Genomic DNA, 16216 nt, shown 5'->3' on the forward strand with positions numbered 1-16216 from the left:
TTCATATGCTGTGGAAAAAAAAGATAGAGTATATTGTCATGAGTAGATTATTGTTCTCTTATGAACAACAGACATTCATTCTATACTGAGATTATCTTAACTCTTTCTAGGTGATGGAGCTTGCTGGCATTGAAGCACAGCAGGTGGTACTTCTGCTTGAAGACTATCAGTTTATTCATCCTGCTTTCCTTGAGATGATCAACAGTTTGCTGTCTTCAGGTGAGATGAATCCAAAAAGATTATGGTACTACTCTTATGACACAGAAGTGGTTCAGTGAGGAAGTATTAGCTGTTTACTAACTTTATTTCCTTACCAGAACTGCCAATTACCTTTCTGTTTTTTTGTTGTTTTTTTTTTTTTTGTTTGTTTGTTTTGTTGGAATACCTGTACACAAAGCAATCTGTTTTGATTGGTTTCATTTATAGTATTGGATCACTGTTTTTGCTTATGCTAAAATGACTTGTTAAGGTCTATTTCTGTAATGTAAACAGAGTAGAATGTTTATTTTAAATAGAATCACTAACATGATTTGTGAATTTCATGATATGAAAAGAAGGATGAAATTCATGTAATGAAACTCATGAAGGTTTGGAGTGAAGTACTGTGAGTGCTGAATTCAAACTGTATATACACGTTGCACAAATTAATTTGAATAATTGTGGTGTGGTGCATTTAATCTAGAATTTTAAATTCATTTATCAAATAGGAGAAGTTCCTGGACTGTATAAAACAGAAGAATTAGAACCACTTCTGTCTCCTCTAAAGGATCAAGCTTCACAAGATGGATTTACAGGACCAATTTTCAACTATTTCACATACAGTAAGTGAAGAAGATTTTCAATTATAATTTATTTCAAGGTTACAAAAAAAGGGTACCAAAAATATGGGTAAATAATTAGTAAGCCCCATTCTGTGTGTAATTTGAACATAAAAGTAGTTTTTTTTAGATAACAGGCAAGAATAACAATTAGAATATGATATCTGGAGGCATAAAACTCTCGGCTTAAAATTAACTCCTCTATCTGAAATACTGTATCCATGAATGTTCCAAAAAGATATTGTAAATTCTGTTAAGAGTAATTAGAAGGAAGAAAACACGTGTCTTAATTGTTTTCTGGTTTGTTTAGCTTATATACGCTTTAATAGATTTTTTTCTCTATTGTATCTTAGCTACAACTCAGTTTAGATTCTGAGTACTAGGAGCAAGTTTACAGATTTAAAAAAAAAAAAAAAAAAGAATTGTTTCTTCTTGGCCAACAAGAAGAAAAAAAGTATTTTATAAATAATTAATGCAAGTGAAAAAACACAGAAATTTGCAGTCACACTCAAAAGCCCTGGAACTACTTCTAATTGTTTCTTTATTGATTGAAATACACACCAGCAATATCCATTTTAAATACTGTCAGCTTTTCTCAATTAAAAAATACATTAAAATATATATAATGAGAGTCCTTGATATTATTTAAACTTAGAGTTGAATTTGTAAGCATTTGTACCCTGCTGTATCATAGTATAATAGTATCTTTTCTCAAAAATTATTCTTTGATAAATATTTGAAAGGACAGTAAGTTATGTTGTATTTGTAGTAAATCTATTTTTGTATAGTCTGATTGTTATCTACAGTGTATATTGCAATTCCTTAGGGATCCAACAGAATCTGCATGTTGTCTTGATCATGGATTCCACCAATATAAATTTCACAATAAACTGTGAAAGTAATCCAGCACTGTACAAGAAATGTCAGGTCTTGTGGATGGAAACCTGGTCTGAAAACAGTATGAAAAAGGTAAATTGCTTTAATTAAAAGGTATGATGTGCTTAAATGATTGTCTACATAAATAACTGAATTTTGATGAATAAAACTTGAGTAATGAAGGAATAATTGTCATTATGCTTGGCTAACCCATTTCTGCTGTGTCCTAAAGATAGAAAATTCTACTGAACAGTTAATTAATATTTTTTATTTGTCCAGTAATTCTGTTTTGCTCTTTTTGTGGGCTGAGTTGAACAGAATACTACTTACTCTATCTCTAAAACAATATTTGTGAACAAAATACTGTTAGACTACAAAGTGATAAAACGAACTATGGTTGATGATGGTATCCACTGTTATTACTATGTTTAGCAGCTAGTTTAAAAGTAATTTTGTTAAAATTAGCTGCTACTGATACGTGTTTGCACTGTAAACCTTATGTTATTCTTGAATCTTTGTGAAGCATTCTGCTTGATGGAGCAGGCAGTGTTTTCTTTTTAGGATCAAAATCTGCATAGTTTAGGATATTTTCAATCTAAGTATAAGATATATATTCTTTCCATATATTAGGTGACTTCCAAATTCATTTCCCTAACAGGGACAAGGCTGCTGGAGCTGCACATCTCCAACTTGAACCAGTAGTGGGGCTGAGTGTGTATTCCCAGTAGGTGCACGAACACCCACATACAGTGCACATGTACACCACTGGCCACACAGAACACTGCCAGCAGAAGCACACACAACAAACAACGCCAATGGTCTCATCCTCTTTCCCTTTTCAGTGATCATAATGAAGTGTGTAATAATGCAAAATATGTACATATGCCTGATGTGGATCCCCTACCAGCTAGGCTTTAAAACACAGTATTTCTACTAGTTGGCTCGGGATCCCTCATATTCCCAGCTACTGGCATGCAGACAGATGAGCTGTTGAGATCACTGCCCCACCTCAGCAGCTCATGTGCGTACACACACACCTATACAGACACACACACATTTATGTACACTCACACACACTCTTCTGGTAACTGGGCTTAATCTCCCAGGCCATCTAGTAGCTGACCTTGGATCTATTATCTACCATTTTGTCCTTGGGATGACACAATGACTAAGGTACTCATGTGCATGCACACACTCGGCCACGTACATGTATGTTGACCCCAGGACCCTGCAGTCTATCAGGTGCTTGGCCTTGGACCCTCTTACTCCTCTGGCAGCCTGTTCTTCCAGGTGCCTCGCATAGTAAATCGTGTGCTAACCTGGAATGTTCTTCTGCTGAATCTCATAATGTTTTCCATACCTCTGATGCAGAAGCCCCTTCAATCTAGTCTGCAAGGTAGTCTGGTTACTTCCATTGTCTCACAATGATGAATTTCACAATCTGGATCATGACATTTGTCACCTGAGACAGCCGTGGGAGGAGCTAATGCACAGTATGCATTTCTAACTGGGTTATGAGATCTCCCCTATCATTGCACCTCAGGTTCAACAGCAGGTTTTACTGGAAGTTGTTTTTGGCAAAAATGTTTGGACCAACTCTGTCCACTAGTAAAAACAACTTAAAGATAGTTTACTTCCAGAGGATTTTTTTTTGAGTGGTGTATGAGCAGTGATTAGATGTTTGTGATTTAGTTATATGCCAGAATTTTGAAAATGCTTTCATTTGTTTTTATCTTTGTACGTTTTGTAGTCAAGAATGTATGAAGATGAACACATACTCCATCTTAGAACATGACAAAAGCTTTGGACATATGGACTTAGACATTATTTAATTTTGATGTTGCAGCCACTCAGTTGTATTTAAATTGCCTTCTGATTTCTGTTGAGTTCTGTATCTTTTTACATCTTTGACATTTGTGTTATCGTGGAAGTGTTTTAGGACTTTGTTTTGTGTTCATAAAGCCAACAAAAGCTCCTCTGCCTGAGAGAACAAGAAGTCATTAGTTCTGGAGAACAGCAGATTCGATCTATTCAATGCTGTATTTTACAAATCCTTTATTCTCAATTTTAGTCTTTTCAGATTAGCTACTAAATTATTTTTTAATCCTAACTCAAATTTGAGTTTTAACCATCTTGATTTGTTTTAGATACCCGAAATGCTTTTATATGATGATGGAGAAGATAAGGCTGAAAAAACACACAAAGAATTTAAGAAAAAGCATTCAGGTAATATTTTGGTGGGGCAGCTGGTTGTTACAACATTTCATTAAACACTTAGTCCTGTGTTGGGCATAGATGACGGCGTGGGTAATTCAAGTAGGTTTTTGCTAGCATATTCATGAACTTAAGTATTGTCCACATGGGAGGTATTTTTCATTTGGAAGCATTAGTCTGGAAAATATATCCTGGGGCAGCAAACCCAATCTCCTACTGGTTATATTGATATATTCCAACATAGAATGCCCTTTGATAGTCTCATTCCCTTCAGCAAGAGCTCTTGCATCAGGAATGCTTCATTTTCATCAACTGAACTTCAGGTTGTTAGATGCCATTTAGACACTGTCTTATCTTACAAAAAGAGATTAAGGGCCAAGTTACAATCAACCAGACATATTTAAGAGGCTTATCGGTGTCCTTCCCATGAGAGAGTCCCAGCTTCCTGATAGAATGCAAAGTTTGTCTTATAACTGGGACAGACCCTTCCTTCAGTTATCCTTCATTGTATCTGAATGTTCCAATGAAGAGAGCTATCTGATTACTTACATCCTTTGCTACAGGAATAGAAGGCAGTTTCATTCCTTACACTTACATTTGTTTTTATGTAGTTTTGAGGGTAGGATTTGCTTTCATACTCAAATCAGATTTCTCCCAAAAGTGTTCCTCAGTTTCACTGAAATCAATCTGTGCTTTTTTTCTTAAGGTTTGTAAGTCTAACACTGCTATCAAGATTGATTTCCTACTTTTATCTGCAAAAAGAGGCTGTACTTTATGTGCGAAAAGAGGAGGTACTTGAGTACCTTCATCTGATGTCTTTCATGCTAACAATTGAGATATAGTTATGCAAACTAGTTATCTTTCATGCAGAGACTTTCACATGGTATTCCATATCATGTGACTACAACACATGATTTTAGCTCCTGTTGTAACATTTGAGACTTGAGATTTTATTGAGAAAATTCTGTGTGCCTGACTTATGTAGAATGTATTTCTGGAATTTCATCATGTGAAGTCAGATCCTGCAATACAAGGGGAGAATCCCAAAATGCTCCTGTGCTTGTCGGAATAGTTCCAAATTTGTTTTTTGTGTGAATGTCCCTAAGAATCATCACCAGATGGATCAGATCCATACCATTACTTTTTGGGCTTGCTTTTCTGCATCAGTGCATAAATGGATTAACAGGAAAGATACAAAAAATGAGTTAATTCATAGTTGTTTGACAAATGCAATTTACTCATACTTATTATTTCTTCTTTTGGTTTACCCTTCTCAGTTCTTTCCCTGCCAGTTACAGTTACATGCAATTGGAATTGTTTGGTTTACTGGGGTTAAATTGAGGTAATCCACCTTAGATATCTAATATTGGACTAAGTAGGAGGAAAAGTAGAATATGAATGTGCCTATGTTTGATACTTAACAGAAAGAAGTTTGGTTTTTAATGCTAAAGTAGTTATGAATACCAAGTAATTTCAGTTTATTGTAAGTAAAAGCTCATTTTTGAAATAATATGAGTTTATAATAAAACTTCAATTGTAACCATTTTAAAAATAAGGAGCAGAGCATAATTTAGGGGACCCTTCAAACACCCAAGTTGGTAACAGTACTTTTGGCAACTTCTTCTAAAATATTGGTCTAATTATCACTGCAAAGTGTCAGAGCCAACAGGAATATAAAATGATAAGTTGTTTGTTTGGGGTTTCTTTTTTCTAAATGATTTTCCTAAATGATTTTATTATCTATGTAACAAATTTTATTGTACAGACAATTCAGATTTTTGGAAGTCATTTCTGGTAATCCACGAGTCGTGTAAAATATATGGAGCGACGCCTAGCAGATACATGACATTCCTTAATGTATACAGTTCAATTAACAACAGTAAAAGAACAGAGCTGGTAAAAAGGCAGAAACACTTGCAGGTATGTATTTTAAAACACTTTTAACACACAGCTTTTCAAAATACTCTCACATTTGGAAATGCCTTGTATGCTATTTCAAGCTCTAGGTTAGATACAAGGAAAAAATCTTTTACAGTGAGGATGGTGAGGCACTGGCACAGGTTGCCCAGAGATGTGGTGGATGCCTCATCCCTGGAGACTTTTAAGGGGAGGCTGGATCAGGTCCTGAACAGCCTTTGTATGTGTTCCCTGTTCATTGCTGGGGAGCTGGACCACGTGGCCCTAAAGTCTCTGTTATTCTATTAGGAGCTGTAGCTGCTAACATGGCTGTGTAGGATATCCTGCCTGCAATTACTAATGCTGTGATTTCAGATCAGGAATAGTTTGAATCTTAATGTACATCTCTGTTTAAAAACCTTAGGGCTAAGGGTGGTATCTTCTTTTTCATTCATATTTTAGCTCTATTAGAATGGGCATGTCTTCTTTTAAGAGCAAAAAGTATTTGCAAAGGCTTTTTTTTTTGACATTATTCATGTAATGGAGTTGTGTTGCAAATGAGGCATCATCTTTTGATTATTTAAGTTCTGTCTCTGATTGTATATTAATATATAAATCTTTGTGTCTATGCAGCAACTTTCTATTTTGAAAGTTTTTGAAATTCTATTTTGAAATTCTATTTTGTGTGATTCTTGCATCCTTATATAGTTCAACAAGCTGTAAACTCCTTAGCCTCATGGTTACTTCTGTTGCCTTGGTCAGAATTCCCTTTTTTGTGGCTTTGCCTCACTTAATGTTTCAGACTTTTTCACACATTGAACCTGTATGCAATTACTCTCACAGATGTGGCTTTGTTCCTGTTCTCTGTGTGTACCACACTACTTTTGAAACATGCTGGCTTTCCGTGAGTGCCTCCTTCTCCTCACAATGTATTTTTCTTAAAGAAGAGTCCCCGTAGGTCAAAGCTTTTCCCTTTTAGTCTTTTTACTTTCACCTCCTTTTCTCAGTCACTCGTGCTATTTGTTCTGAAAGCACACTTGCAATGCTTTCAGCTTTGCTTAAGAAGTGGTTCTTCTTAAAACATCTCTCTAAAACAAGATACCTCTTTGCCTTAAATTCTATGTTCTTTCTATTCATCTTGTTAATAGTTTTCCATCTCTGTAGTAAGTGATTTACAAAGGATTTAAGTTTGCAATGTCAGAAACTGCTTACTTACTTAGGTGGTAGCTCTGATTTGTTTGTGACAAACGCTCATTTACTTCTTGAATTCTTTGGGTAAAGAAAAATAAACATTTACAAGAAAATTATGCATATGTATCCTAGATGAAACATTCATTTTGCCTTTAATACATTTTTCAGAAGTGTTGAATTCTGTCTTCTTGATAATATGAATAATTTAGACATTGTGAATAAAGAAATGGGAAAGATAATTGAGGCTTTGTTTTATGTACATCCAGGTTCTTTAGAGAAGGCACGAATATGTAGAAATAGGATAACCTAGTTTGATTCCATTTAATTTTTGCTGATTTGCTATTAGAGGAAATAGAATTACAGGGAATTAGTGTCAGTTAACTGAAATGTTACTGAATTAAATAGAAAAAAAATTATGAGGATTTCATAAGGTTTTTGACGTAGCGAAACCCCTTATACGAACACAAAAGAGGTTTCAGCTCTCATTTTTGAGTTGAAATCTATAGGGGATTGCTAAGAAATATGCATTATATTTTAATAAATTAAAAATGAATAACATTAATCTGCATCACTGTTAGTCTGTGTGTACTGTTTGTAACCAATCTTCATTTAAATCTGTATAAAATTCCATGCTAAACAATTGCTTCCTACAAACTTTTTTAGGCAGGTGTTTCAAAGCTGAACGAAGCTAAAGCCCTTGTGGATGAACTGAATAAAAAAGCTGGAGAACAAAGCATTTTACTCAAGACTAAGCAGGATGAAGCTGATGCTGCCCTTCAGGAAATTACAATATCTATGCAGGTATTGTAGTGATCAAATCAAAAATGGAGGAAAAAAAAAAAAAGACAAAAAAACTCCATGGCTGCCTGTACTTTGTGTTGTTTTCAAGGAGTGCTAAACCTGATGATTTTACAGTAAGTTGCCTAAGGAAACATGTGAGTCTTGGGGCTTGAATAAATTTGTTGCAGAAAAGAGGATTTGGTAACTTAAACTATGTCTGAACTGATTAGGATGAGATCAGAACCACTTTGGTACCAGAGTAGCATTTACTACTTGAGGTTAGTCTGTAAGTTTTCCTAGGAGTTCATAATCTAAATTGATCTGGTTTTACATTACTTTTAACAATATGAATAAAATACTAACAAGTAGCAGTATTTTAGGTTACAAATCCTATTAATTGAATTTGTGGACCCTTAAAAAATGTGTTTTCTGATGTTTAATCCTCTGAAGTTGACTTCAGATAAAACTGATTGTTCAGGGTTTATCACTCCCTGAAATATCCATCTTTCAGCTCAGAGGTAGATCTGTTTTTTGAAGGGGTAATTTTTGTTAGTAGTATTTTCTCAGTTAAATAAAATAACTGTTCAGAACAGAGATCTCTGCAGAAATCATTGATATGGGATAAATTATAACAAATCTGCTCTCACTGCACTGTTTTTGCACTGTGCAAGTCTGATCATTCTGAAAAGAACTTAAGTAAATAATCTCAAGGAAGAGAGATTTTTCTGTATGCATTAAAGTAGATACATGTTCTTTCAAAGCATTTGGTTCACAATTGCTTTCCATTTTTATAAGCCCACTTGATATTAGCAATTTTTTTTTGTATTTTTAGTGTCTATCTACTTACTGTATATTGTATTTGAATAATTATCATTGGCTTGATAAATTCATTGCTGGCTTCAAAGAATTTTTGTATCGTTTCCCTTGATCTTTTAAATCTATGCCTGCTGTTGTCCAGTAGTTAACAGCTACCAAAGCAACATGTGTTACATTGTAGGACAAGGGCAAAGAGTAGGTCAAAAAAAAAAAGGAAACATGTGGAGGCTGTGAATATCAGAAGGATTATGATAGAATTCTGATTTAGGTTAGCACAAAGTGCAGGTGCCCTCTAACATTTTAATGTCACTTCAAATGTTCCAGTTTATGTAAGAGAGAGGATTGTAATGCATGGACTCCCTTTATCTTCCTTCTGAGCAAGGCTTTTGACCTATAGCTGAACTTCAAGGTTTTCTTATTCAGAGCCATCAGACATTGCTCATACATTTCCATGAAATATCTGAGCCAGTTTTATGTAGTTAATATTTTATAGATTTGAGTGACATGCTTTTATGGACTTCAGTGACACACTGAACTACAGCTTACGTTAATTACTCAGAAAGATTATTAAGATTTTCTCTGCTTCTACACTTCTATTTTTCCTACAGGTTCAACTCAGCTCAACGATTGCTGGTTATAATAATGTGTTGAATACTGGGAAATGTATAAAAATATAAACTCTGACCTTTGTTACCTTGGATCTTTTAGATGAATTGAACCTAGAATATTATACACTTATTTTCTGCATTTATCCTCCATTACTTGTTTTGTGACTGTTTCTCATAGTTCCTGCTTTTTCCATTAACTTCACATAGTACAAAGTGTCTTATTGTAATTTTATATGTCGCCTATTTATTGTTGGATTGAAGCGCTCAGGAGATGACCACTCTGTGGTAAGCAGAATGAAAACTCTGGAAAAAAAATATGAAGCCATTCACCTTGTGCTCTGTGTGTAGGTTGTTAGAGAGGTGGGTGCAGCTTTACAGGTAAATCTTGTAAAAGTATTTTTAGGATAACAGTTTGTAATTTAAACACAACTGTATCTTCTAGAATCACTGAAAAGGTGAGTTTCAGTGCTGACATGAAAGAAATAGAAATGTGAGCAGCTTGCATTTCACAAAGACAAAGATAGGGAGATAATGCTTTCAAGTGTATGAAGTATGTTAGAGGCTGTCAGCCTTGTCCTTATCAAGGAGGTCTGACATCTTCATGCAGGAGGGAGTATCAGTCATAGGTAAGGAGAGAAAAGTTTATAATGAGCTTAGAAAACAGAGATACTGAGCTTGTCTGTGATACACCAAACAAAGGGAAAGAGGCACAATAATATAAAAAGATGCTTAGTCATGTAATTCAGTTACATGAACATAAACTTCAGACTAATGCTTATGTTTTTTTTTTTTTTAGAAACGACCTCTAGTATGAAAAGTGTTTTTTTTGTGCTTGTTGTCAACATCAAATTATATTATGATGAAGACTGTAAGGAATAAATGACCTGAAAATAAAATTGATGCAAATTTGAAAATGAAAGATATTCTTCTTTACAGAGTGCCAGTGAGCAAAAAACAGAGATGGAAAAAATAAAACAAAGAATAGCAGAAGAAGCTGCAGAAATAGAAGAAAGAAAAAGAAAAATTGAGGATGAACTGAAGGAGGTTCAGGTAAAAACTACTAAGGAAAAATTTTGTTTTGTGGTGTGATTTGGCTTATTGAAGGTTCTGCCATGCAAAATGTTTTTGTAGAATTTGTCCTATTCCTATTTCTTAATTTTTCTTTAAATTGTTTAAATATTAAAGCCTTATTGTGTTATAAAGCAGTTAATTCTGTTTCCCAGATTTATGTTGACATTTGGACATTGAATCTGTATTCAGTCTTCTCTGAAGAAAGGCTTTTCAAATAACATCCACCCTCTAGTTGCTATTTCTGTGCTGTCATGGTTTACTGAGTTCCACAGACTTTGTGGAATATTTTTGAGTTATTAATAACTTCTACAGACCAGCTACAATATTCCTTGATGAAACTAAACAGAGTTTGTACTATAAGCTGGAGGGAAATAGTTTAATGAGATGATTTCCAGTTATTGCTTAATTCTGGAAGCTGTGTATCCTATACACACTATCCTATACACGGCACTATAGCATACTGCTTTGTTTGAGACACTTTGCAGCCTTTAAGCATCATTTCTGGGGGGAGGAGGTATGTCTTGAATCATTTCTTTTATAGTCTGTATTCTTCTTGCCTTGGCAGTCATGTAGAACTGCAAGCTTAAGTTAACACCTTTTCTGTAGTCATTGATAAATATACAAGATGTGCAAAGTGTGCACACCCTTCAATAGTTCTTTAACTTCATTGCCTCTTTTTTTTTTTTCTTTTTCTGTTTTGTCAGTATGGATGATGTCTTTCTGGACTTGTTCAGAAACTGTAGAAAGAAAACTTTTATGATCTCTGTTTCTTTATAACTTTATTACATAGATATCCTTAAGCCTAGATGTAAATAGCAGTTGACACCGTTATTAAAACATGCCCATATCACAGCGAATGTAGAAGTGAAAGAGCAAATATGGTCTATACTATTATCTGCATGAAGTTTATGAATTGCAATGCTGACTGGAAAGTTAGAGAATGTCAAGATAGCAGTGGTTTTCTATGGAAACACACTGATCACTTAAAGTAGTTGTTTTTTTAGTAACTTGTGCATATGAATACACATCAGTAGTGGCTGTTTGGACAATAAAGTGTTTAATGCTGAAAGAAGGAAGATGTATGGAAGCCAAAATGGCAAATTTTCAGTTTCTAATATTCTCATGTCTATTTTGATTATGTTTTTATTTTCTAAGCCCCTGGTTAATGAAGCTAAATTAGCAGTTGGAAATATAAAACCAGAGTCGTTGTCAGAAATTCGGTCCCTTCGGATGCCCCCTGACATTATCAGAGACATCCTAGAAGGAGTTTTGCGGCTTATGGGGATTTTTGATACATCATGGGTGAGCATGAAGAGGTGAGGATTTTATTTCAGATCTGACCTTAAGACAATAATTTACAATATGAAATGCTTTCTGCTATTGTCAGGAATGATGTGTGTGCAGAATTCTTTAGTTTCGTATGGAAATAACTCCTAACATTTGCATTCTCTTTCTTTATTTTTTTACAGTTTCTTGGCCAAAAGAGGAGTGAAGGAGGACATTGCAACCTTTGATGCCCGTAACATTCCAAAAGAAATACGAGAGAGCGTTGAAGAACTTCTTTCAAGAAACAGAACGTCTTTTGATCCTAAAGTAATTTGTGATGCTGTTACATGAAATAAATAAAAAATAGCAAAATAAAACCAACAACAAAAAAAACCCATTACACGCAATTAAAAAAGGGGAACTAATGATTATTAAATACGTTAGTGATCTTTAAGACCTAATTTGGCAGTAGCTAGTAGAATTCTTAGATACTAGTTTGTTAGTTTTAAAGGGAAATTTGTGATTGTCTGGAAAAGAACAGGATGATGATTCTTAAATTCATTTAGAACTTCATAATGCCTATGGAGCTTCATATTTGTAAATCCTTTATTTTCTTTGCTAACCTACAATTTAAACTCTTAGTAACAATATAAAATAGCATTTCATTAGAGAAGTTGGCTATTTGGTAAATTTGATAACTGGCAAATCCGTTGCAGTTAACTTATCCTGTATTTCTCTCATTTGCATTATATTTCGAGGATTTTCTTGTAACTGTTACTGATTTTTATTTTTATTATTATTATTATTTAGAATGCTAAACGAGCCAGTGCTGCAGCTGCTCCACTGGCTGCTTGGGTAACTGCTAATGTCCAGTATTCCCATGTTCTGGAACGAATTCAACCTTTGGAAAAAGAAAAGGCTGTCTTGGAAACGTAAGTTAGACACTGTTATAAAATAATCATGCTTAATTCCAGTAATGTCAGAGGAGACTAAGAGAACTTGAAGATTGTTAAGAACAGAAGAAATAAGAAACTATAGCTCACTATAAAGTATTCTTATTAAGTATTTCTGTTTCATGCTGAGGTAAAATCATGTCTTTAAGTAAAACTTTGTCAGTATGTAAGAAAAAAAATGTGATTTTATTTTTCCTGGAAGCTATGCTTTAGATATCTTTCTGCCAGTCACCAGTTACCAGTCTCTGCTGAAGTGTGTCTAGGAGCAACGAACGTCATTGATATGCATAAAATCTATTCTGTTGGTGATTAACTCATGCAACTATATAGGAAGTGTGATTCCTCTTTTTTTAGGCATACACCAAGCATTATCAGTTTCTCCTTATAATTGTAATGATATGAAGTAGTCTTATGAAAACCCATAATCTGAGGAATCTATACTGGTTGTTTTGCTAGATCTTAAAATGACATATTAGAAGAATTTTATTTGATCTCTAAAAATACACTTCAATGTGATGCATTTGTTCTGCACTTTTAAAGATATGTGGTGAGAAACATTAAAACATTTTAAATGTGAAAGTGAATTTTTGCTGTTACAGATCACAAGAAGGAATTGTCTCTGGACTGTCTCCATATGAATTATTGTTATGTCACTGTGACTATTTTTTTTCCTTTGGATCCATTGTCTTAAAATAAGTGTTACATTTTTTAGTAATCTCAAGAGAACTGAAGGCAGAAAACGGAAGTTGGAAGATCTTCTGAACTCTGTTGGTCAGAAAGTATCAGAACTGAAAGATAAGTATGTTGGTTTTGTTTATTTCAAGAGATAAATAAAAGCATTGATGAACAGTATTAATATTGAAATTAACGTGACCAAGAAACCTCCCTGCCCTGTGAGACTTGTACCTCATTTGAAGCCATAATTAGGCTATCTATACAATCAGTACTAGTTAATAGATACTATTAGCATGCTTTTCATCTTGCTGATCAGATGAAATGCTCCTTCAAGTACCTTCTCGCTAATGAATGACCGAGTTGGAAACCTTCATTCTAGAAGACAGCAGATGTTAAAAATGAAGTGTGTATCTCACAGTATAAGTCTAAGAAAACTTGTAAGGGCTAGACTTGTTAGTCTAGAAAAGAAGGGGCTGTACGGAGGCCTTATAGAATCTTTCCAGTACTTAAAGCAGGCCTAGAAGAAAGCTGGGGAGAGACTGTGGATCAGGGAGTGTAGTGATAAGGCAAGGGATAAGGACTTCAAATTCTATGGGTGTTAAACATTAAAAAATAATTTCTAAACTTTGTTGCATTGGGCATATTTCTATTTTGCAATAGTTCACAAAATAGAGTATTGAACTGTAAATTTAAAGGTTAAGCAATAACTTACCAATATTCTTCTTTAAAGACTTTATAGATAAAATTTACCAAAAAGAATTACAAATTCATAGCATGGTGTTGAACTTGCTGCTGGCTTGACTAGGTGCAGAGCAAAACTTAACATCAACTGCTAAAGTGAAGTCAATGCTGCATAAGTATGGAGAGGAACGATTTTCAGACATATTATATATGTATACTAGAAATGTGTTTTTCGGTCTCTTTTGTGTTTCTTAATTCTGTTAATGGCTTGTCTATCATGAGAAGGAAGCAGAAAGTATAAAAGGGAATTGCTGTTGTGTTTTTCATGAATAATTAATATGACAATTTCAGTCAATTAAGCTACCTTTGAAGTAACTGTCCATAATTTTAGTAGTTCATGATAGCAGTTATAAACAATAATTGTTTTACAGGTTTCAGAGTAGAACAACAGAAGCAGCCAAACTTGAAGCAGAGCTAAGTAAAGCTCAGAAAACATTGAAAGCTGCAGAGGTACTGATTAGTCAACTTGACAGAGAACACAAAAGATGGAGCAACCAGGTTAGTGAAAATTTTCATAAAATACTTCTGATTGCTGATATTATAAAAAGTCTTTGCACTGTTTTGATGAGACAAGCAGCCAGTCTGTTAAGTATACATTCATTTGATTTCTCATCAGAAATAATTTTGAAGTGTTTAAACTGAGATGCATCAAGTGCAGCATTGCCAACTCGTCAAAGGAAATGTCTGTCCCACTCTCCAGTGCACTGCTGTGGCCTCGCTTTGAGTTCTGTGTGCTGTTTTGGATGCCACAGTACAAAAAGTGGATATCAAGAAAACATTCTTCACGAGTTGGGTGGTCAGTCATCAGAACAGGCTCTGCGGGGAAGTAGCCATGGCACTGTGTTTGCCAGCATTCTAGAAGCATCTGGAAAAGACTCTCTTACATATGGTGTGATTTCTGAGTGGTGCTGTGTAAAGCCAGGAGTTGAACTTGATTATCTTATGGGTCTCTTCCAATTCAGAATATTCTGTGTTTCTGAAGTTAGGGTTGAGTATTATGGAAAGAAATGGAAGATTTTCCTTTGCAAGTAGCTTTTCAGGTACTCAACCTGCAATAGTAGGGCTGGGCAGATTTGAACCTTTGTGTAAAGACCTCTAAGAATGACTCTTCATGGTTCACTCTGGTATGTTACCCCTCTCTTTAGAAAGTTACCTTACTGTTGATGGTGTGGGATAGGTAGATATATTAGTATACCTAACAAACTAGCAGTTACATTAGCCAGGAACTCATAGTCTTGACGATAGTTTTTAATTTAGGGGTAAAAAAGCTGTATTCATTTCCCTTTAAAGTAAAGAGAAAGTAGTAAAACGTTGCTTTTGTGAGCACGTTTTTTTAAAAATCAGTTTGATTAAATAAAAATGTGGCAGTGCTTACAAAGTGCAGATAGATTGTTCAAAGATATGTGATAAATGTATTTTGTGTGTCTTCAGTGAATCACATTTCTGATTATAATAAATACCTACAGTGTTTGCTATCAGAATCTCTATTTTGACATTGACTAACTGATACTATAAGGGCACATTTCTTATTTTCCTTAAATTAATATGACTTATCCAGTAGCTTGTAATTGACATACTGAAGGGTTCATAAGATTGAGTTTTTTTGGATCCAAATTCTCAGGAGTATCTGTCCATATACTGTAGCTCAGAGCTAAAAAAAAAAAAAAAAAAAAAAAAAAAGTTTTTTCCACATCTTCAAGTATGTTTTGCTGTGAGCTACATATGGTTATGTGAAATGCAAGGGGAGTGACTGTTTCACTTGTATTCTTAATGGCAGCCAAATTTAATTCAGACTATTTGATAACTTATGAGAAATATTAACATAGTTTTTTTTTTTTTTTTTTTTAAATGTAATACATCTATCCATTATGTACTCTTCTTTTCTTTAAAGGTTTCAGAGATAAGAGATGAACTGGCCACACTGCCTAAAAGAGCTCAGTTAGCAGCTGCATTTATTACTTATCTTTCTGCTGCTCCGGAGGATCAGAGGAAAATAAGACTGGATGAATGGACCAAATCAGCAGGCCTTGAAAGTAATTTGTGTGTGTGTGTAATTAGGCTTGATTAAGGAAGTCTTGGTGTCCCCAAATGAAAAGTGACTGTATTCATTCTTATTCAATATGCAGTTGTATATAGAGATGGACTATTTATTGGCATTATTCTATTAATTCTTAAGATTATAAATACTTTTTTAAAAAAATATTTAACCGCATAGTCCTTGCTTAGAAAGTAACATTTACATGGATGAATGTATTCACATTAATAGTTGGAAACTTGCCTATGAGTACTGAATGCTTCTGTTTTTCCTTTT

At 34.3% G+C, this 16216-nt stretch overlaps 1 protein-coding gene across 4 annotated transcripts in view; it reads left to right on the forward strand.

Annotated features, from left to right (window-relative positions):
* The window catches only part of DYNC2H1 (dynein cytoplasmic 2 heavy chain 1), a 136267-nt gene that overhangs the window by 41931 nt on the left and 78120 nt on the right, over positions 1 to 16216 (forward strand). For all 4 annotated transcript variants that reach the window (XM_052670901.1, XM_052670903.1, XM_052670904.1 and 1 more), the window contains 13 exons: positions 111 to 219; positions 708 to 821; positions 1645 to 1787; positions 3842 to 3920; positions 5674 to 5828; positions 7659 to 7796; positions 10136 to 10249; positions 11426 to 11586; positions 11740 to 11863; positions 12347 to 12468; positions 13202 to 13288; positions 14277 to 14403; positions 15797 to 15938. In XM_052670901.1, coding sequence (XP_052526861.1) covers positions 111 to 219; positions 708 to 821; positions 1645 to 1787; positions 3842 to 3920; positions 5674 to 5828; positions 7659 to 7796; positions 10136 to 10249; positions 11426 to 11586; positions 11740 to 11863; positions 12347 to 12468; positions 13202 to 13288; positions 14277 to 14403; positions 15797 to 15938 — 1615 coding nt within the window. The remainder of the gene's footprint in view (positions 1 to 110; positions 220 to 707; positions 822 to 1644; positions 1788 to 3841; positions 3921 to 5673; positions 5829 to 7658; positions 7797 to 10135; positions 10250 to 11425; positions 11587 to 11739; positions 11864 to 12346; positions 12469 to 13201; positions 13289 to 14276; positions 14404 to 15796; positions 15939 to 16216) is intronic.

This window comes from Tympanuchus pallidicinctus, unplaced genomic scaffold (assembly GCF_026119805.1).
Source record: "Tympanuchus pallidicinctus isolate F22 unplaced genomic scaffold, pur_lepc_1.0 scaffold11, whole genome shotgun sequence".
NCBI lineage: Eukaryota > Metazoa > Chordata > Aves > Galliformes > Phasianidae > Tympanuchus > Tympanuchus pallidicinctus.